General features: G+C 49.5%; 1 protein-coding gene and 1 pseudogene across 2 annotated transcripts in view; both read left to right on the forward strand.

Annotated features, from left to right (window-relative positions):
• The window catches only part of Smurf1 (SMAD specific E3 ubiquitin protein ligase 1), an 89,773-nt gene extending 80,786 nt beyond the window's left edge, over positions 1-8,987 (forward strand). Inside the window, exons 13-18 of one of the 2 annotated variants that reach the window (XM_028756029.1) lie at positions 602-780; positions 1,663-1,800; positions 2,669-2,789; positions 3,501-3,702; positions 4,678-4,762; positions 6,007-8,987. In XM_028756029.1, coding sequence (XP_028611862.1) covers positions 602-780; positions 1,663-1,800; positions 2,669-2,789; positions 3,501-3,702; positions 4,678-4,762; positions 6,007-6,106 — 825 coding nt within the window. In that variant the 3' untranslated portion in view covers positions 6,107-8,987. The remainder of the gene's footprint in view (positions 1-601; positions 781-1,662; positions 1,801-2,668; positions 2,790-3,500; positions 3,703-4,677; positions 4,763-6,006) is intronic. The other variant, XM_028756031.1, reaches the window with a different exon arrangement.
• Positions 8,988-15,588: 6,601 nt separating this feature from the next.
• On the forward strand, positions 15,589-18,388 carry LOC114611354 (annotated as a pseudogene).
• The last annotated feature ends 3,672 nt before the right edge of the window (positions 18,389-22,060 follow it).

The raw sequence follows: 22,060 nt of genomic DNA on the forward strand, positions 1-22,060 counted from the left end.
GTGTGTGTGTGTGTGTGTGTGTGTGTGTGTGTGTGTGTGTGTGTGTATAATTGGGTGATTCCTAGAGATACTGGCTCAAAAAATTAGGCAGCGCCTGAGCGATGAAGGTGACCTTCACACATAGCACACATGCACACACACAGTGTGAATAAACCTTTACCCAGCCTGGAAACTGAATCCTGACACATTTTCAGAAACACCAGAACCCCTCCAGTTGAGGAAGAAGAAACACACCCTTCTTAACTGTTGAGGTCTCCACATTTTTATTTTGTACCAGGCCCTTGCAAGTTAACTAAGAGTTCTCAGGAAGAGATAGTGGACCCACACATACAGAGTATTAGGCCAGGGTGTGGAAGTGCACAGCTGTCATCCCAGTCTGAAGGCTGAGGCAGAAGGAATATGGAAGTACCAATCCCACTGGAGTTAGACGTGAGTGAAGCTGGAGTCAATGGCAGCTTATCCTGTCTGGTCACGGGTAGGTGATGGGCAGCTGAGTGTATGTCCTGTTAGGCCTAGATTAGCGGAAAGCCTGTGGGAGGTGGGTCTCCATGCCTGCTGGTCATCTTCCTAATGGCTTGCCGTTCTCTGGCGCCCCCTATAGGACCATCTGTCTTACTTCCACTTTGTGGGTCGCATCATGGGTCTGGCTGTGTTCCACGGACACTACATAAACGGGGGCTTCACAGTTCCATTCTACAAGCAGCTCCTGGGAAAACCCATCCAGCTGTCGGACCTGGAGTCAGTGGACCCAGAGCTGCATAAGAGCTTGGTGTGGATTCTGTAAGTGTCACCATCCTGTCCCACAGCCCCAGAGTTCATGCTGCTGCTGTGTGCACATTGTTTTGGGGGATAGGTGTGAAACTAAAGAGAGTAACAGAATTAACTATAAAACATCAAACATTGGGCTGCGATTACAAATGAACAAAGCAGATGTGATCATTTAATTGACTTGTATTCTTTTCGAAAGCTTGTTTGGCTTGTTATTAGGTTTGATTACAAATGCCAGCCAGTAACTTTTCTTGGTTTGTGGGGGTGGGGGGGTTGGACATGCACCCATATTGTTTCTCAGGAGATCTGCAGAAGGCAAGAGAAAGTTTCAAAACAAAATTCATGTTTAGTTACCTTTGTTTTAGAGTTAACCAAAATGCTTTGCAGGGTGGCAGAAACAGGGTAAACCTGTGTACCTCTGGAAGACCCAGGCCCTCACAGGTTGAGGATGCTGCTGTGTGGAGTTTGGCCTGAGACAGGGATGCGGAGGGGTGTTCCTCCTTGGCCTCGCTTGTTCCACTGTACAGGGCCGTGGGGAGTAGGGGCTTTCCTGTGGGGAAACACTTGTCAAGAAGTAGGGCAGATAAAGAGTCAGCCTGACATCTCCAGTGCTTTTTGTAGGAATGGTAGCCTTTGAAAGGCTGCCTTAAGAGGAGAGAAGCCTCTTTGTCCTGGCTTGTGTCCTTTTGATTTAGCTGCCACTTCATAGGCCTCCTCGCAGATGTAGCTGGCTTCATGTCCCCTGGTGTCACAGGATGGCTGAGTGATACCCCCATGAGTGGTCATCATAAAGTCAGGGACAGAACTTTGACCTGCCAGCTGTCTGCACTGCCCTCTTCAGCCCCCTTAGGACTCCCTGGCATAGGCCTAACCAGCCTTCACCTGTGTCTACAGAGAGAACGACATCACGCCAGTGCTGGATCATACCTTCTGTGTGGAGCACAATGCTTTTGGGCGGATTCTTCAGCATGAACTGAAACCCAATGGCAGAAATGTGCCCGTCACTGAGGAGAACAAGAAGGAATATGTCCGGTAATATGCAGGGCTGGCTTCAGTGGCGAAATGGAGGGAGCTGGTGCTGTCAGGGGCACCTGATGTAGACACTCCATGTGGCTGCCAGTGTGTCCAAGGAGGCCATGACAGCATCCCAGTGCCAACCTGAGGGACTTATGCATACTGGCAATCTGAACTGTGGGTGGGTCATACGGTCACACATGCTCTGCAGACCCATTTGAAATCTTGGCAGTTCTGGAAGGTCTCATCAAGGCCTCCTGCTTTTTAGTGGAAAACCAGAATGGCAGAAGTGGTTCCCTTCTAACTTGCTATAAAGGCTGGGTGTAGCATGGTCGTGGTGCACGCTGTGAGTCCAGCACTTGGGAGGCTGACATAGGAGAGTTCTAGGCCATTCTAGGCTACATAGTGAGCTAACCCCAGCCTGGGCTTCCCAGACCCTTTCTCTGGATGGGGAGAGGAGAACACATGAGATGGATAAAGCCAGGTGGGACGGCATGGACCTCTATGAAAACAAGTTCAAGACCAGCCTGGGGTACATGGAACCTTGTCTCAGAAAGAGAGTAGAAAGGGCGAAGTGACGACTCAGTGGCTGAGCTCGTGCTGCTTCAGGGGACCAGCACCCCCTTCTGCCTCCACAGGCACCAGGCAGATGCAGAGAAAGCATGCATACGCTTAAAATAATAGTGATTAAATTGCAGTAATAATTAAGGATAAGACCAGACCTGCAAACTGAAAGCTACTAGGGAGGGTGGGCGCAGGCTAGTGTAATATAGAACCATTGGCAGGTTCTGTATTAACTTCATTTATGCTGTCACAGCCACTGTGGGGACACAGTGCTTTCAAGGTCCCTTCCCAATTACCTGCAACCCTCGGCTCTCCCTTTCAGGCTGTATGTGAACTGGAGGTTTATGAGAGGAATTGAAGCCCAGTTTTTAGCGCTTCAGAAAGGCTTTAACGAGCTCATTCCCCAGCACTTACTGAAGCCCTTTGACCAGAAGGAACTAGAGGTAAGTGCCAGGCATCCTAGGGACCTCGGACAGTGCGGCTCCTGGCAACCCTCTGTGTAGTAAGCGTGGTGGGGAAGGAGACTGAGGGCACCTGGATAACCTTGTCTCAGGCTGAGAAGTGTCTGTCTCCTTGCCAGCAGTTACTGACTCTGCAGGCATAGTCCCAGGTGTCTGTGCCTTGGGCTTATGGTAACCCTTGCCTCGGACCAGGCTTCCCCAGCCAGTTCTCTGCTCTCCACTCTGGCTATTCATAGACTAAGAACATACCGTCATGGCCTTAGACAGTGACTCATTCATCCCTTGCCAGCTCTGCCTGGTGCCAAGTGGCCTGAGCCTTCCAGATTGTTCTCATAGCCTTCTGCCCACTCTGAGACAGGGCTTTGGAGTAGAGCCTCTCTGTGCGGGGCAGTGAGTCTGGAGCAAGCTTTTAAACAAGTGGACAGCGTGCTCTAAGCCTCCTCATTCCACATGGCCTGTTGAGTTCTGTTAGCTGTTCCCAGTCACTCTTTCCTGGTGCACAGCAAACTCACACTCCAGATTCAGAGTGTCAGCCTACAGGTAGCTGTGTGACTGACTACAGCCCAGAGGGGTCTGCTTGGTTTTGGGAGTTGTACTGTCAATGTTTCTTGAGCATCCGGAGTATTAGAGGAGGGGGTGGTGGCAGTGTCTCGGGCATTTTATGGTAACACCCAGCCTGGTGCCCTTCCCCAGTTGATAATAGGTGGGCTGGACAAGATAGACCTGAATGACTGGAAGTCCAACACGAGGCTGAAGCACTGTGTGGCAGACAGCAACATCGTCAGGTGGTTCTGGCAGGCAGTGGAGACCTTCGATGAGGAGAGGAGAGCCAGACTTCTGCAGTTTGTGACAGGATCCACAAGAGTTCCTCTCCAAGGCTTCAAGGCTCTGCAAGGTGACTGACGTGGAGTCAGGGCCATTCCTGAGGTGGTGAACAGCAAGACTTGGAATGTGGTCCGTCCCACTAGAGAATGAGGGTGGCCAGTGTTCTCACCACAGATGCTTAGCAGTGGGGTGCCTGGCAGGTGTGGCTCACACTGGAGCCCCCCATGGGCCTATGGATCCCATGTGCTCTTTTAAAATCCAGGAGCAGCAGGGGCTACTGGTAGCTTCTGGTATACACAGCCTAAGATGTGTGTCCCCTTACCCTTCTTAAACCAACAGCCTAACCCCAGCCTATGGGGAGGTGGAGTCGGGTAGAAGGTGCTAGAGGTTAAATACTCCCGAACTTCAGTTTCGCTGGCCACTGGCTTCGAGACACTGAGCCCCCCGTATTCCGTAGTGATGCAGGACTGGAGACTGCAGGAGTGATGGGTCCCTCACCCAGCACCCTGACCGCTTCGCCCAGCACCCTGACCGCTGGCATCTCCACCTTCTCCCAGCCCAGGCTAACAGGAAACCTGGGCCTGCTGCTTCTCCCAACACTGAGGGGGTGGGCAGAGCAGGGTGTGTGGCCCCTCTGACATCATGGCCAAGGAGGCGGCCAGACTGCCCCTCCAGGAGCCCTCTCCCTACCACCACCACCACCACCACCCCCCGTACTGCCAGCCTTTGTCTTATGGATAGGAGTGTGTAACACACCCATCAGTACAACAGACTGGCTTCTTTAGCTTCAGCAGCAGGTGGCTAGGAAAAGCCACAAGCATCCAGGAAGAGCAGACTAGAGAACTGTCAATGGCTGGTGGCTTTCTGTCAAGTAAAGCATGGGGACAAACTAGTCTATGCCTCAGCTACCCCAAGAAGAGGTTCCTGGGCAAGCCATATCTAGGGGCTCTAAGCTCCCGGGCTTCAAGCATGCCAAACTGCCACAGGGCCCCATACTCCCATGCTCTGTCTCTGAAGTGCAGTAACTAGAATGTTGTCTTGTAAGGCTCTACAGGCGCGGCAGGGCCCCGACTGTTCACCATCCACCTGATAGACGCCAATACAGACAACCTACCCAAGGCCCATACCTGGTAAGCTCTGCCTCTGTGGGGTCATACGGCCTTTGTGTCTTCAATATAACCCTAGATCACACCCTAGGGTCAAGTGAGACAGGCCTGGAGTCAGCAGGTCCCACTGGGTCCTGCTTTGGGGATCTGATTTTGTGTGATGTACAGCAGTTAAGGGTACAGTTCCAACACTGGGGACTGTAACCTGAAGGCTCATGGGTGCTCCTTGGTTGTGTGCATGTGCGCATGTGCCTGGCAGAAAGGGGCAGCGATTGTCTGTCTGATGTGCACCTCCACATTTGCCTTCTCAGAACTTTATGGAAAGATTCTGTCTCAGGATCATTACCTTTCCTTGAGGGGTCTAGTCCCCAAGGTTGTTGAGATGCTGCATGGTGGGACAGAAGGTTTAAATGCTGGCTGTGACCTAATGAAGAGGTTTGAGATGAATGATTTTAATATATCCCAACTGTTGTTCACATCTGCAAGATGGGCTAATGCATCCATTCCCAGGACCGTGTATGTAAGACCCCAAGGCTGCCTCAGCATGGTACGGCTTGTGTCTCTACAGAATAGGCGTGTGGTGGTGACACATGGCACTGTGTCCCTTCAGAAGGCTTCTGTCCTTCAGTGACTTAGCATCTCTGATCTAAATGGGAGAGGGACAGAGGGAGGGAGGGAGGGAGGGAGGGAGGGAGGGAGGGAGGGAGGGACAGAGAGAACAGTACAGCCTTCACCCAGTCTCCACACCATTGCAGACTGCCCCGCCTGAGACTCACAGGCTGGTGCTTCTCCGTTTGTTGGCTTTTAAGTCACTGTGAGACAATAGATGTGTCTTTTTTCACAAATGCTTGAAAGGAGATTCCCTCTGGAAATCTTGAGCTCCCAGGAAGGTTGGCACACATCCATCTTTCTAGGGCTTGGTGTTGTCTTACTTTTGAGCCCCAGCATGCTGTAGTAGGGATTGACTGACCCTCAGTAGGTGGTCACCAGTGCACTTTACAGACAGGCCAGGGTTCTTCCCAGTGTGGAAAAGTGACACCCAGAGATAGAACAGCGAACAGCGAGTGTACAGGCTTACGTGTTGGTTGTGTACATCTGGACATTTTCACTGTGGGTTGACTGGAGGAAATACACACAGCAAACAGAACCTGTGTTGAAAGCTGAAGTGCTTGTGCACCTTCCCAAGGGCAGAGGAGCCGCCCTGCCCCCGCAGTGTGTCTGAGGGCTGGGTGGCCCGCAGTGACCCTGGCTCCTTTGTTCTCCTCTAGCTTTAATCGGATCGACATCCCGCCCTATGAGTCCTATGAGAAGCTCTATGAGAAGCTGCTGACAGCGGTGGAGGAGACCTGTGGCTTTGCCGTGGAGTGAAGAGCAGCCAGTGGCCACAGAGTCGCTCACAACCACCAGACCCAAAGCATATGGCGTCTGCACGCCTCCCGCATGGCGGGCTGAGGCCTGAGATTCCAGAAACCGAGGGAAAAGGCTCGTCTCCCTCCTCCTTTGGAGAGGGCAGACCAGGGGACTTTGATAGGTGGCTCCCACCAATTTATTTCTCCTTTATTATAGTTCACCCACCCCTCCATCACCCATCCAATAAAACGCAGCCGGGTTTGCCCTCAGCCTCCTTGGCATGGTGGGGAGGCTGTGGTTCTCCAGGAGCATCGGCCCATGGTCAGGACCAAGTGGGCCCTGAGGGGGTTTGTGTGGTCTCTGTACGAGCCTCCCCTCTGATTGTAGCCTCAAAGCCCCTTTTCAGGTTCAGCAACTGCCGATAGCTTACTGAGCTCAAATTCCAGAGGCGTCACAGGCTCGGGCCTGTTCAGGTAGCAGCAGTTCAGGTGGATTTCTAAGCAGGAGATAAAGGCACAGAGTATGCTTGCTGGAGCTCCACCATGGCAGGACACACGAGGCAAAATGGTCCCCTTGAGAGGGAAAGGAATTGCAGCAGCCTTCACTGGAAGCCCGGGGGCTTTTTTCACAGTATCCTGGCTGAAAAGGAGGTTTGCACAGGGGGGGAAAATCTTTAAAAGTACAATTTGCTGTGTTCTCTACCCAGTTTGAAGCAAAGAATAACCAACACCAGCCTCAGACCCCCCGGGTCCAGCTCTGCTCCTGTGCCTGGGGATCCAGAAGGCTCCTGCCTGTCTTGAAATGGACTTTTATATGGGGATTGCTAAGAGCTAAACTAACAGAACAATTTTGTCACCACAGCCACTGGATGGAACAGCAGCAGAGGCCGCTGACCTGGGGTCCCCCTAGGCAGCGCCCCAGGGTTGGTGCTGTGCACAAAGCAGGGTGTGATGGAGCACGTGGCAACAGGGTGGGGGCTTTACCTCCCTCATGGCCCTCCTCCCCAGTAGCAGCCGTGATGCTGACAGTTGGACTCAACTTGCTCAGTTTTTGTCTTCTGATGAGCAACGCCAAAGCCAGCCTAGCATCTCTAGCGCCACCTCCAGTCTGCACAAGGGTTCACAGGCGGGACTCTTGCAGCAGAGCTGCTGGATTCAGGCAGAGCAGCTGCCAGGTTTCCATTTGTAGTTTTGTTGTTTTTGTTTGTGGTGGGAGTGAGAACAGGGTAATTCATTAGCAAGACATTTCATTGGTACCAGGGTTCGGGTTCAGCCGCGAGTTCAGTTGTGTGGGGCATGATCGGGAAGGTCCTGTGGGGATACCAGCTTTTGTTCTTTCTGTTGCTTCCCCTTAGACTGGGGATAGGGAAGTCTTCCCTTCTGTTCCTGCTGCTTCTGTCCAGTGTGGTCTGGAAGCATTGGTGAGGTGATGCGGGAGGTGGATTCATAGGTCACATACACCCCTAACCCACGAGGTGTGTCCAGCTTGGCCACTGGCACTATAGAGCATGAGTCAGCTGCACTCTGGGTTGCCAGGTTTGGGAACAGAAAGGATGCTAGACAGACCTCACTGCACAAGGACCGAACCTGCCCCACCTCCCAGGCCAGACTGGGGCCTTACTAGTCTCTCAGCTCTGCCTTGCCCCAGTAGGGCTTCTGTACTTCACCTACCTTCACATGTCCGAGGGTGTTCTAAAGCCTAGCTCCCTCATGACTCGCGGATTTAAAAGGTACAAGGAAGCCTGTGCCCTAAGTCTCAGCCAGTCCGTAGGAAGCAGCCAGCCCCGCAGTGACACTCCTCCTGGAGACCGGAAACCCTGCCTGTTGCCTTTGCACACTGGCCCAGTCTGCAGTGATGAAGGAAACCAGGGTCCTGTGCTTCTGGGACGTGCTGCAGGAGTGTCAGGTCACACTGTTCATGCCGCGGGAGTGATAGGGGACAAGCCTTAGGAGTCCCGTGTCAGATGCCCTCTGAGGAGCTGACTGGTTGGTACACCACCCACTAAGGCTTCTAACAGCCGTCGTGCCTGCATTGCCTGCGGTCCCTCATTGCCAGTTCTAAGTGTCACAGCTTCCCCAGGTCCGTTCATGCCCAGCGCTGTCCTTCTTCGGTAGCGCTGCACTTCCTTGTCTGTCTACCATGACTAGGTCCTTCTGATGCTCCTCAAGTGACACTGCGTGGCTGGCCCACAGCACAGCTCCTGGTTGCCCTGCCTGGGTCTGGGTGAAGCCTTTTCCTGTAAGATCTCGATTGTCAGCCCTCCTGGTGGCCCCCACATCACCCAGACACTTCAGGAGCCCAGCTCTCCAGGCTCCCTCACCAGCGGCCGGCGGCCACACTCAGGGACGCAGCCAACACCACTCTGCTCCACAGTGCTTCAGCAAGGATGGGCCAGGCTGCAGCAGTCGGGTGGCAGCAGGTTGCAGTCTTGTGCTTTCTGTTAGGAGAATCTGCACAGGGAGGGCTGCTGACCCCTGCCCTGGCTTGGCCGCACGGTCAGGTCTGGGTCAGTCAGGTCAGGTGGACGCTGGACTGACCGTCTGCAGAGAACACGCCCCACCCTACTGCAGTCTGGGAGGCCACGTGGCAGCCTTCTGAAACGGTGTGGGTTTTTAAACTGTGTTTCTAATGTATTCTAATTTATTTTGTAAGGTCCTGTTGGAAGTGCTGCTGCTACCCCTAGTCCTCCCCCAGTTTTTACTGCCCATTTTCCTGTGACAGTTGTACACTAATGTTCTGTTTTATGTCAGAATTGAAAGTATTTAAAGAAATGCTAGTTCTATTTAATGCAGTTGTGGAACCAGCTGGAAACACAAAATGTTGACTGTAGAGCAGGCTGGACCCGGGAGGTCAGGTTCATTTTGTTACATATGCAATAAACTCACAACTTTATGTTTTTCTTTTTTTTCCTTTTTTTTTCTTTTCTTTTTTCTTTTTTTTTCTTTTGTTTTTTTCTTTTTGGTATGTCTGTTACTTTCTTGTGGAAACAAGATTATGGTGTATTTACTTTTACAAGCAATAAAGTCCACCCTCCAAGGAAATGAAGACAATCTAGAACGTTGGAGAAGACAAATGAAGATACCAGTGCTAAGCAGACACAGTAACTATATTAGTATATTCAGCCTGTCCCCACCACATCAGGCTCTTGGGGCAGCCTTGGGCCTTCTCTGGGGCTCCACCTGCCACTCCAGCTGCCCACAGTACAAGTGTACACAACTCTGTTGGAATCCAGGTCACAACTGCTGGGTCAGCGCACCCTGTGTGAACTTTTTGTGGATCCTTCCTACTGCAGAGGCGTCTCCTAACAATAGTACATCACCAACGATAGGATGCCACGCCTCCTCACAGGGCTCTCACACAGGAAGTGCTGTGTGGGTTAGAGCTTCTTTAGTCAGGACACTAAGCTCTGCTCCTTTCTTGGTCTTGGTCTCTTCCATCTGTGAGCAAATAGACTGGCTTGAGCTCAGCCGACTTCACTCAGGGTTGTCCTACTGAGGGGTTCAAGGTCAGGTGCTAACAGATTCTGTCTCTGGTGGCAGCCCCACCCCTACCATCGAAGCAGCAGGGGGAGGAATCCTGAGGTCTTGAAGTTCTACTTCATACCCAGTCACCTCCTGGGGCCATTGTCTGGAGCTTTGATGCAGGAATTAAGAGGGGGGAGGGGAAGGGGGGGACACAGAAACCACAGCCTCAGGCTCTTGCTTGTGCAGAGCATCCCAGAGACTAGCAGGCTGGTGTCACTCACCACTTGCCATCTCTACACCTGTTCTCCCACCTGCCAGGGAGTGCAGAGGGCAGTGTCCCCAGCTGGCGTAGCTGTGGGCCTGCAATTGACAGCTAGAGATGATGTGGTGAAAACCAGGTGACTGTCGTTGACTCTCATCCCCAAGCTTAGGGCAAACCTGGATGCAGGCTACACATCCAGGCTTTCTTACTGCCTCGGCCTAATGCAGGGACAGGGTGGGTGTCTTGAGGAAGGACACCCTCCACTCAGAATAGTCAGTTGCATGCAGAATTTTACTCTCACGCTAGGCTGGGCCAGCTCCTGGACACTGTGGGTCCCATAGCTGCCTCCCTCAGTCCTCTCCTGGAACGTCCTGGAGTGGCTCTAGAGTCCTGAAGTCCCACTTGGTGTCAGCAGGCTGGGTGACTAGGCCCCGCCCATCCAAGCAACCCCACAATGTAGCCTGCTCCCTTCCCACTTCACCACTCTGTTCTACTCACTGGACTCTTCTGCTACCACAGGAAGGGACAGGTTGGGAGACCCGACCCCAGACTGCCACCTCTACCCACAATGGCCTGTCCTTGCTCAGTAGTGACAATGTCCTTACCTGCCTGGCCACCTTGCTGCTGCACATCACTCTGGTCACAGGACCAAGCTTCGGGTGGTCACAGCACTGGGTGCTCCAGCAGGCCCAGGCCCAGTTCCCTCATATAGCTGTGGAAGGGTCACTTTTGAATTTTCAGATATGTCTGTTGTGGAGAGAAGAAAATGACACCAATTAGTTCTTACAGAAACAGTAGCATTCAGATTATCCCAGCCTGAGAGAAGTGGAGGCAGGAGGGTCAGGAATTCAAGATTATCCTTAGGTTCATGTGGAATTTTGGGCTAGCCTGGGTTATATGACACTATCTCAAAAGAAAAAAGAAAACCAAGTGTTGGGCCAGCAAGATGGCTGTGGGTAAAGTGCTTTGCAGCTCAGTCTGACCACCTGAGTTCAATCGCAGACACCTCAGGAGAAGGAAAGAACAGAAAACAGACTCCTGGAAACTGCCCTCTGCTCTCCACGTGTGCACACGCACACGCACACGCACACGCTACAGTAGTAATTGTAAAATAAATAGCCCTGAGGCATTTACAGTAGGCCCACAGTAGAAGGAGAGAACAGACTCACACAGTTCTCTGACCTCTGCACACACCCTTGAACACAAAGACACCCGGTGGTGCATACCTTTAATCTCAGAAGGAGTCTGAGGCCAGCCTAAACTATATACATGAGTACTAGGCTAGCTAGCCTGAGCTACATTGTGAGAGTCTCAAAACAAAAAACAAAAAACAAAGCTACCTTGGGCTAGATAGCAAAACCCTGTCTGAAAAGTCCAATAAGAAGGATGGAGGCGAGAGCCACCCAGGAGCTCAGTTCCTGACTTAGAACACTTTGGAAGGTCTAATAACTTCAGATAATATCTCTAAAGGGTCTGGACCAGATTCTGGTCTCAGGGAAGCAGCTGCTTTCAAAAGCAGAGGGGGAGGAGACACGTGTGGATGACCATGTCAATCAGGTTGAATCCTGAGAGCTGAGCCACACTGGGGTCAGCTGAAATGCAGACAGCCTAGTGCAGGGCCCAGGGAGGACAAGGGGGTCTTTGGAGAAGACAGGACTGGCCATGGGAACTTGCCCAGGAGGCAGCAGCTATGTGAGGGAAGGGAGCTCTGAAGAGATCATTATGGTTGCACTAAACAGGCTAAAACCAGTCAGAGCACGATGCCCCTTGCCTACGATTCCAGCCCTTGAGGCTTGCACAAGAGGACTGAAGTCTGAGGGCAGCCTGAGCTGCACAGTGAAGGCCAGGCCATTCCGGGCTAAGCATCTAGACCCCATGTTAACAAAGTAGAGAAAGTAAGTATGTATCAAAGGCCAAAGAAGGGTAGAGTCGTCAGTAGCCTTCAAGTGTGTTTTTAAAACTTCTCAGTCTGGAGAGATGGCTCAGAGGATCCAAGCTCACCTCTAAGTCCATCTCCAGGGTATCTGGCCTCTGTGGACGGATGGACACACACACACACACACACACACACGGCAGGCAGGCAAGCAAGCAGGTAGGTATGATGGGGACACACACACCAATCACACAGGGAAAAAAATAATTTGGCCACAGTAAAAAAAAAAAAAAAAACCACCCAAAATACCAACAACGGTAGAAAATGAAAAGTCCCAGCAGAAATGATGTCACTAAGGAAGCAGAGGTTGCAGGCTGGGGAGATGACTCAGTGGGCAAAGGGCAAGCCAGCAAGTGTGAGGACCCGAGCACTCAAGGTGCTCCCTAAGAGGTGGAGACAGGAGAATGCTGGGATTTTTGTGGGCTAGCTTAGCTGTCATCTGCAGCAGCCAGCAGGAAACTGTCTCAATACTTGAGATTATCTGACTACACAGGCCGACCATGAGACACAAATCTCGGGATTCACACACATACATGCCCACACGGACACACACATGCACGTTGATAACATGCTTGCTGCACAAGTGTGAGGACCTGAGTCTGATCCCTAGATCCCACGTGATAAGCCAAGTGCAGGGGTGTGTCCCTGCAATGATGGGGGGTTCCCTGAGGCTCGGTGGTGACACTGCCACAAGGGTGTAAAGAGGACCCCTGACTTTGGGTTCTGGCCTCCACGTGCACAAGCATGCACGTGCACAAGCATGCACGTGTACACACACAAGAAAGAGATTTCTGCTTCAACTGGGAGCAAACATCCTGTGAGAAAAGGAGGCCACCTGGAGAGAGGTCAAAGGTCATCCATGCACCCTGTGAGCCAGATGAGCAGTTTCATAGCCGTTCTGAAGGCCAGCCCGTTTCCCCCCCAACCCCCCGAGACAAGTGTATACACAGTTGAGGACAAAATGCATAGACTGCAGCTAAAGCTACAGGACGTTCCACGAATATTCCTGACATTACCGAGGCCTGCAGGGAGTCCTAGAGGACACAGGGCCAGCCTGACAGCCCAGTCCTGCCTCCCAGTCTATGAACTGAGGATAGTGCTCTGGAGAGCTCTCTCCTCCAAGGGACTCTGCTGGTCCAGAACACCATGTACTGGCCGGGGAGATATCTGTACCCAGGATCTGAGTTCTACCTGCTGTCCACACAGCCCCAGGCAGAGCCTGTCCATACATCTGGGTTGTAAGATCCAGAATCCCAGACAGGAACTGTTCCCTCTGCTGTGACTATCGTTTCTACTGTATAGTTCAGATGGTGCCATGGTTCAAGTTCAGACCTTGCTAAATGAATGATGAACATTGGAACAGTGTATGCCTCTTATGCTAATAAGTTACTGACTGCCATTCCATTCTCTTGCTAGGCAGTGTTAATACTCAATTTGGGGTTCTCTAAAATAGTCTGTAGAGGGGCTGGAGAAAGATGGCTCAGTGCTCAAAGCACTTGCTGCTCTTGCTCTGTTCAGTTTCTGGCACTCTGAGTGGCTCACAACTGCCTAGTCCTGGTCCAGGGGCCCGATGCCCCCTGCTGGCCTAAGCAGGTACTGAATGTGCATGGCATATGTATATGTGTGTGTCTGTGTGTGTGTGTAAAAGCAAAATAGTCCATATATACAACAATGATTTCTTTTATCAGAGTGGTTCTTATACACCTCAAATTTGCTGTTCGGTCAGGACTGGCCTTAAACTTCTGGTCCTGCCTCTGCCTTCGTACTGGGATTATAAGCCCACATATATGAAATTATATGACACCACATATATTTTTGGGGTGTGTGTGTGAAGGAGCAGGAGATGGAACCCAGGGTTTCATGTATGTTAGGCAAGACTTCCACCACATCCTCAGCCCTAATAATGGCTGTCTTTAAATATATATTTATTTACTTTATGGGTATGAATGTTTCGCCTGCAAGTATGTATGTGTGCTAAGAAGCCATTGGATCCCCTGGAATTAGAGTTACAAATTGTTGTGTGCCATTATGTGGGTGCTAGGAACCAAACCCAGCCCTCTGCCATGCTACAAGCACTCCTTAACCTCTCAGCCACTTCTCCAGTCACTAAGGAAGGTCTTTTAAAAACGGATTATTGTGTATGTATGTGGAGTGCAGGGTGTACCACAGCATACACGGGGAGGTCAGAGGACAACTTTTTGCAGTCGGTTCTCTCCTTCCACTGGGATTCTGGGAATCAAACCCAGGTTGGCCAGCTTGTGCATCATGCACCTTTACCCACTGAGCTGCCTCACAAGCTCCCTCATCATTTCTCTCTTTATTTTTTTTTAAAGATTTATTTATTGTATGTATGTGAGTACACTGTAGCTGTCTTCAGACACCAAAAGAGGGCATCGGATCCCATTACAGATAGTTGTGAGCCACCATATGGTTGCTGGGAATTGAACTCAGGACCTCTGGAAGTGCTCTTAACCACTGAGCCATCACTCCTAAAAATTTCTTTTTCTTTTTTTTTTTCTTTTTTTCGAGACAGGGTTTCTCTGTGTAGCCCTGGCTGTCCTGGAACTCACTCTGTAGACCAGGCTGGCCTCGAACTCAGAAATCCGCCTGCCTCTGCCTCCCAAGTGCTGGGATTAAAGGTGTGCGCCACCACCGCCCAGCATAATTTCTTATATTCAACAGTTACATGGCTTTTGTCCTCCCTGGGTTTTACTGGTGTCAGCACCAGCACTGTAGCTCAGACCATATGGTAAGTTTTTAAAATAGGAATGGATTTCTATCGTCTCCAACTGCTGGCAGCGGCAAAAACAGCTCTTTTGGTTTGCTACTTCATGACTTCTTTCTCTTAGCCTAGAAACAGCGATTTCCTGTCTCTCTTCTTAGAGGGTTTTGATTATTTTCCTCATTTAGTTTAATGTGGGCAGCGAAGTTCTTATCCAAAGGCTCAACCGAGCAAGTTACAATTCTTTGGGGCTCACTTTACAAATACACTTGACTTAAAAGGGAATTTTATGAGGTGATTTTTCCTCTTTTTCTTGGCTAGAAGGATGGGAGGCCATTGCTGGTCCCTGGTGCCTCCGCCCTCAGCTGGACTCTGACAGTTTCCCTGCAGTTTATCTCTGTGAGACCAAGGCTGGATTCAGTCTACTTTTATGGCACATATACTTACTTAAATAAAATGTAGTTTGTCATTTAAAAATGTATACTTTGGGGCTGGAGAGATGGCTTGGAGTTTAAGAATACTTGTTCCTCTTCCAAAAGAGTAGGGTTCAGTTCCCAGCCCCGTCATGAATGGTCCACAAGCACTCCAGTTCCAGGACCCAACTACCTCTTCTGACCTCTGCAGGCAACAGGCACACATGTGGTGAGTGTACATACATGCAGGCAAAACACTCACATATGTGAAATAAATCGAATTACTTTTTAAAAATGTATGCTCTTGCAAATTGTAACTTCATGAAGAGAACGATACGTTAAAAAGAATACGTCTAGCCTGAGGAGATGGCTTAGTTAGACGAGCGGCTGCCTCCCAAGCATGAGGACCTGGGTTTAATCCCTATGGCCTACATAACAATGCAGGCCATGGCAGCATGTGCTTCTACTGCCAACACCGAGGAGGCTGGGACACGCAGATCTCTGGGGCTCACTGGCCAGGCAGTCTAGCCTACTTGGTGAATCCCAAGCCAGTGAGAAGACCTGTGTTGAGGTGGGTGGCATTCCTGAGGGTGACACCTGAGGGTGACACCCAATGCTGTCTTCCGGCCTACATGTGCACATGTACCACATCTGTGTTCTTGCTCCCCAAACACACACATATACAATAAAGGCCACTGGCAACAGGATGGACGACAACATCTTAGACTCAAACGGCCCAGACAGGAGCACACATGACCAACTGGAGCAGACCCCAACGCCTCCCCTATGTTTAACAACCACAGACACACAACCAGGAAGACTCTACGTACAGTACCAGGAGCAGGCTGACGGGACGGCTCAGCAGGTAACGGCTGCTAAGGCTCATGGCTAGAGTTAGCTCTTAGGACCCACTTGGCAGAGATAACCTTGACTAGCACAGATTACCACTGAGTCTCACATGCCATGGCAAGAGCATTCCTCCTGCCCTCAAAGAAATGAAAGAAAAATAGTAAGGAATTGTCTCATTTCTCATGGCCTTGTCTCCAGTCCTCCCTGGCCTGGTCCGTTTCCTGAAGTGAAAGAAGAGAAGCAAAGGAAACTAGATAGAGCTCTAGTGTGATTCAGGCCAGCCTGCAGCACACAGCTCAGCTGTTGGAAACAAGTCAGCATGCCTGAGTAACAAGTAGAGGACTGTGGGGTGAGAGGGATGTGCACACACACAGGACCCTGTGGAGAGGCTGGGGTAATGGGGAAAACTCAACATTTAAAAGCAATTGCATGGCTAGGGAGCTGGCTCAGTAAGAGCAGTTGGTGCACAATCATGAGGACCTGAGTTCAAATCCCAGCACCCACGAGACAGGCAGTTCCCATAACCCAGTGTGCTGGTAGGTGGAGACAGAGGATTATTGGGTCTTGCTGGCTCTCAGCCTAGTTCCAAGTTGTAGGAGACTTTGTCTCAAGGCAATAGAAAAATGACAGAGCAGGACATCAGACATCCGCCCTGGCCTCTGCATACAAGTACATGAGCAAAAAAAAAAAAATGGTGCACATCAGAGAGTGCATGCAGGCTAGGGAAGACGCATGGCTGCAGACAACGGGAGAAGCGGCTGCTTTTCTAGGTCCTGTTTTCCTGCAGAGCATCAAAAGACATACAAATAAACAGGAAACCAAGACCATTCCTAGAATGTAAATGTGACATTATCCATTCAGTAATGACTGTGCTTCTGATAAGTCACATGCTTCACAGTAATAGATGTGTTTTTATAAAGGTTTATTATACATGTGTGTCTGCACATGGGTATGCACATGTGAACACGTGCCCACAGAGGCCTGTGGGATCAGATCTCCTGGAGCTGGAGTTACAATGATCACTGAGGTGGTTGCTAGTCCCCCCAACAGCAGTCAATGCTCTTAACCACCAAGCTACTTCTCCAGCCTCAGATACATTTAATTTGATGCCACATGAAAACAAATAATTGACTGTCCTATGCTCACTGAATGCCCTTATCCACCATGTTTTCTGATGGACTCCAGCCTAGTTTTTCACCGAAAACCATATGGAAATGGCCGGAGACCTCCAGGGAACCCAGGTGCCCTGGCTTCGGCTGCCCCTGGGCTAATGTGCGAGTGCAGTGGGACTATCCTAGCAGGTGATCCCAGAGAGTGGCAATGGCATCAGTAGTAACTGGCTGTCTGGAGAGAATGCCGTGCTTGTGATGCGTACGGGGAACCTGGTATTCGTACTGCTGTTTATTTTTGTAAAGAGACAAGGACTTAAACGAGGAGATCGATATTCGACTATGCAGGGATCAGGATATCAAATATGAACCCCAGCTCCTTGCAGATGATGATGCCAGATTACTGCAGCTGGAAACCCAGGGGAATCAAAGTTGCTACAACTATCTATACAGGATGAAAGCCCTAGAAGCCATCCCTGCCTCTGAGATCCCGTATCATGCTGTAGGTCGGCACCCCTGTTCTTTAATGGGTAAGAATTTCCGCTCCTACTTGCTAGATCTGCGAAACACTAGCACTCCTTTCAAGGATGTTTGAAAGGCCCTCATTGATACCCTCCTGGATGGATACGAGACAGCCCACTATGGGACAGGGTCTTTGGCCAGAGTGAGTACTTGTGATAGCAGGAGGCCTTGAGTGAGCTAGCCACCGTGGTCAAAGCACAAATTGGGAGTTCTCAGAGACAACACCAATCAGCAGCCAAAGACCTTAGTCACCTGAAATGTCGCCAACAACCATCCAGGTCACATACTTGCTCTCCAGTCAGAAGAACAAACGCCCTAAGCACTTCTTCAAACTGAGGAGCAACGGGATATCTGGTTCCGCAGACCCAGACTTTATTGGCCAAAGCATTCTTGTTTGTTTGTTTGTTTGGTTTTTTTTGGTTTTTCGAGACAGAGTTTCTCTGTGTAGCCCTGGCTGTCCTGGAACTCACTCGGTAGACCAGGCTAGCCTCGAACTCAGATATCCGCCTGCCTCTGCCTCCCAAGTGCTGGGATTAAAGGCGTGCGCCACCACCGCCCAGCTGGCCAAAGCATTCTTACAGAGCTGCGTCTGAAAGGCTATTCCCAACCCTTCCTTATATTGGCTAAGACCTCAGTATCTCCCAATAGCACTTCTGGATCTGAACTGAAATGTCACTCTTAACATTTCTATTGAAGCTTCCTTGAAACTCTTCGCTTGATTTTGGGTGTAATTCACTTACCCTGTTCAGTGCTGTTTAATCCCAAAGATGCAAATGGAGATAAGGTATCTTCTGTGTCTACCCCATTGCACTCAACTGAATAGAAATATTTGGGTTTAGAACATCTCAGATTTGACTGGTGGAAAAGTCAGTCAGGACCTCATGGGGAAAGGAGATTGAGAAAGTGGGTAGAATGCCCTCTGGAATTTTGGTGCTCCATTTAAACCAGGTGTATTGTGACATGAACATGACTTTCCTAAAGTGGAAAGATTTGTCCCCATTTTCACCCAATACTTATGACAAGTAGAAAGGAACATTCTAGCACTTGGCATGACCTATGCCAAGATGGTGAGACAATGTGAAGAAGTGATTTCCTCTCATGTCAGTGTATTAGTCTCAGTTTACCACGTACTTAATAAAACTGACTACTATAAAACCAAAAAGAAAATAAAGAAAGAAAACAAATAATCTTTGCAAATCCGTAAGATGCAACTGGAGCCATCGATGCCAAGGAGGTGAAAAGCACTTCCGTCTTCTCAGGAGAACCCAAGTTCAGATACTGGCACCCACTTCTATGGCTCATAACCACCTGTAACTCCAGGTCCAGAGGGATACTCTGTCTCCATGGATACCTTCACACCATGCACAGTACATGATTAAATGTAAAAGATAAATTTAAAACCAAAAAGAGTGTTTAAGATGCTGAAAGTATGTTTGTGTGTGTGTATATATGTGTGCGTGTACACGCTATGCACACAAGGAGTAAAAAAATCTAAAGGAAATCAGAAAAATTACATGAACAAAATCCTGGTATTATCAGATGGAAATCATAAAAGAGAACCACATGGATATTCTAGAACTGAAAAACATGGCTGCTAGGAACTGAGCCATTGACTGACAGGCTCAACTGTGGACTTAAACTGGCAGTTTTATCTGAAATTACTAAGCGGGAGGCCAAAAGAAGAAGGACAAAATGAATTGAGTAAAGAGAGTTCAAGGGAAGGACAGGACAGCATCCATGGACTAATCATGGGAGCCACAGAAGAACAAGGGAAACAACAGCCCCACCCCAAGCCATACAACCAGACTGTTGAGGGACAAAGTCAAAGCAGAAATCCTGGGGCTGGACAGATGGTTTTGCAGTTAAGAGGACCCTATAATTCCAGTTACAGGAGATCTGACATCTGGCATGCCGTGCACACATGAAATGCACATACAGGCAAGTAGGCATGTACACACCAATAAAGATAAAATGAAAATAAACTGTGTTATTGTTTAAGTTTCCTCTATGATTGAAGCATTCCATCCAGCAGGGAAGCTCCTTTAAGCAGGAAGGTAAACAATTCAAAATAGCTTCAGGAAGTCCCTAAAACTGACCAGATTCATCAGGCCCCTCCCTGCCAGAGTAAACAATAGAAGCTAAGAGTCCCTCTCAGACGAAGTGAAGCTGAGGATCAAGGAAGACTCTCAGACAATCCAAGCTGCAAAGGAGACTTCTTGAGACCAGACTAGCAATTTCTCAAGTGTGAAGTTCTTGTACAGGATTAAACCTGGCAGAGATTCAAATCAGACTGTTCCAATTTTAGGAGATTAAGAGACAACAGATCCATAGAAAGTGTTCATAAAACTTGTATCAATAGAAATGAGGAAGGATTCAAAAATGTGTCACTATAAACACAATCACTGAACCACACAGGGAAGGCTACAACGAAAGAGACAAGACATGAAAAACCCGTGAGACATCAAGATGACAAACCTCAAGCCTTTCTGTCCATAATTACTGTAAATGTAAATGTGTCAACCCCTTCGGTCAAAAGACACAGACTAACAGCATGCATTAAAAACAAACCTAGAAAGCAGGATCCAAGGTCGTTGTACTGTCTACAATAAAATCACACTGGACCTTAGGACAGGCGGGGCAAAACAAAAGGACTCTATTTACGTGGTAAACAAGTATGAGTGGGCCGGGTGGGCTATGCAAGACTAACACGAACCAAAGGACACTATGTAACATCAGGTCAGTTAACCAAGAGATACTATTAGAAAAGTGCACCAAATGTTTACCAGCAGAAGCAAACCTGTGGGATGGAAGGAGAAACAGTTGTTTTCAGCAGATACAGCTAGGAGAAAGGTAAGATCAAAGAAGACCTGCACACTGCAGGGGCCAATCAGGCCTACCTCAGAGCAGCACAGTGTATGAATGTCTTTTGAAGCACTGGAAACTGAACTCAGGGCTTCATGCACTCCCACCAAGCTCTCCCACAGAGCTCTCCCACCAAGGCACAACCCTAGCCCATAATATGGTTTTTCCCCCCAAGGGCACCCGAAATGGTACTTGGGGTCAACTGAATGTTAGGGCACAAAGCAAGTCTAAATTGTTACAAGGCTCAAGGCATGGGCTGGTGAGGTGAGCAGCTTCCCACATGAAGGAAAGAACCACTTCCTAAGGTTGTCTTCGGACCTCCAGATATGCTGCACGTCCCCCCACACAGAAGCCCTGGCATGTCTCCCAATCATGAATGGGGAAAAACCCTAGAAACTATAGCAGAGAAACTAAAAAAGTCACAAGAGCATAACAATTACACATTGTATGACTAATGGTTCAAATGTGAGAAAATAGAACGTTTACGTGAATATGAAGTACAATCGACCCGGTTTACACACACACAAACACACCATCAGCTGTCAGTTGCTAGGACCTTTTAAACAGAATAGTCATCAGCAAATAGTGTTGGGAAAATAATACACACATGCAAAAGAATTAAGCTGTACACTTATCTCACACCAGACACGTGTTAACTCAATATGGCCCCAAAATATAAAACATGTCGCCGGGCAGTGGTGGCGCACACCTTTAATCCCAGCACCTGGGAGGCAGAGGCAGGAAGATTTCTGAGTTCGAGGCCAGCCTGGTCTACAGAGTGAGTTCCAGGACAGCCAGGGCTACACAGAGAAACCTTGTCTCGAAAAACCAAAAAAATAAAAAATAAAATAAAAAAATAAATAAAAAATAAAACATGTCAAAATTACTTATTCTCAGAATGCGGAGGCTAAGGCAGGAGGATTGCCTCAAGTTTAAGGTCAGCCTGGGTGGTAAAAACAGTAAGTTCCAGGCTAGTCCAAGCTAGAGTAAAACCCTGTCTTAACAAACTACTCAACAGAGGGCTTGTGCAGAACTGGAGAGCTTTCCTGGTATTCACAATGCTCTGCATCTGATCTCTAGAGCATCACAAACAGGGCACGGCGATGCTTCTGCTCTCACCACTAGGCAGGTGGAAGCAGATGATCGGGACTTAAGATTACCCTCAGCAACGCAGCAAAAGTGAGACCAGCCTGGCCTATGCAGGACTCCATCTTTAAAAAGAACTCTTACACACACACACACACACACACACACCTACCTTACCTCAAAAAGGTAGTCCTCAAGTAAGTGCCTACCTTCTAAGCGGGCAGCCTTGAGCACAGCTCCAGACATCCCTACACACTGGGCTGTGAAACATGCTTGTAACATCACAGCTTCCTGAATCTCCTGTCCTGGGGCCCTCCTCTTCTCCAGTCTGGAACATAGTTGCTAGGTTCTCACTGGGAGAGACTTCTTGTCCTGCCCATGGCTGTAAGGTTGGCTGAGCCCAGAAGGGAGCCTTAGGCCTTCCCCACTGAAGGCCTCGGAACTAGCTTAGCAAGGTGATAGTCACGGGCTGCTTGTGTGGCACAGTGACCTCCGTGTCACTCGGCCTCCAACTCTCACCATTCCAGCATCTAAAACACATTCTCACAAAGGGAGCAATTCTCGGAAACCGAGGAGCATGGATAACCTTGAAGAACCAGCAGGAACGTCAGGTCAGGTCAGATGCATACCGTCCAGCTCCTCAGCCTCAGTCTGTAACCCAGGGTTCAGTTTAGTGGGATAGTGTTCAACTGGTTGGAAGTACAATTCCACTTGTTCCAGGATTGGCTCTGAGACCTTGGAAGGTTCCTC

The sequence above is a fragment of the Grammomys surdaster genome, unplaced genomic scaffold (assembly GCF_004785775.1).
Source record: "Grammomys surdaster isolate TR1022 unplaced genomic scaffold, NIH_TR_1.0 126109, whole genome shotgun sequence".
NCBI lineage: Eukaryota > Metazoa > Chordata > Mammalia > Rodentia > Muridae > Grammomys > Grammomys surdaster.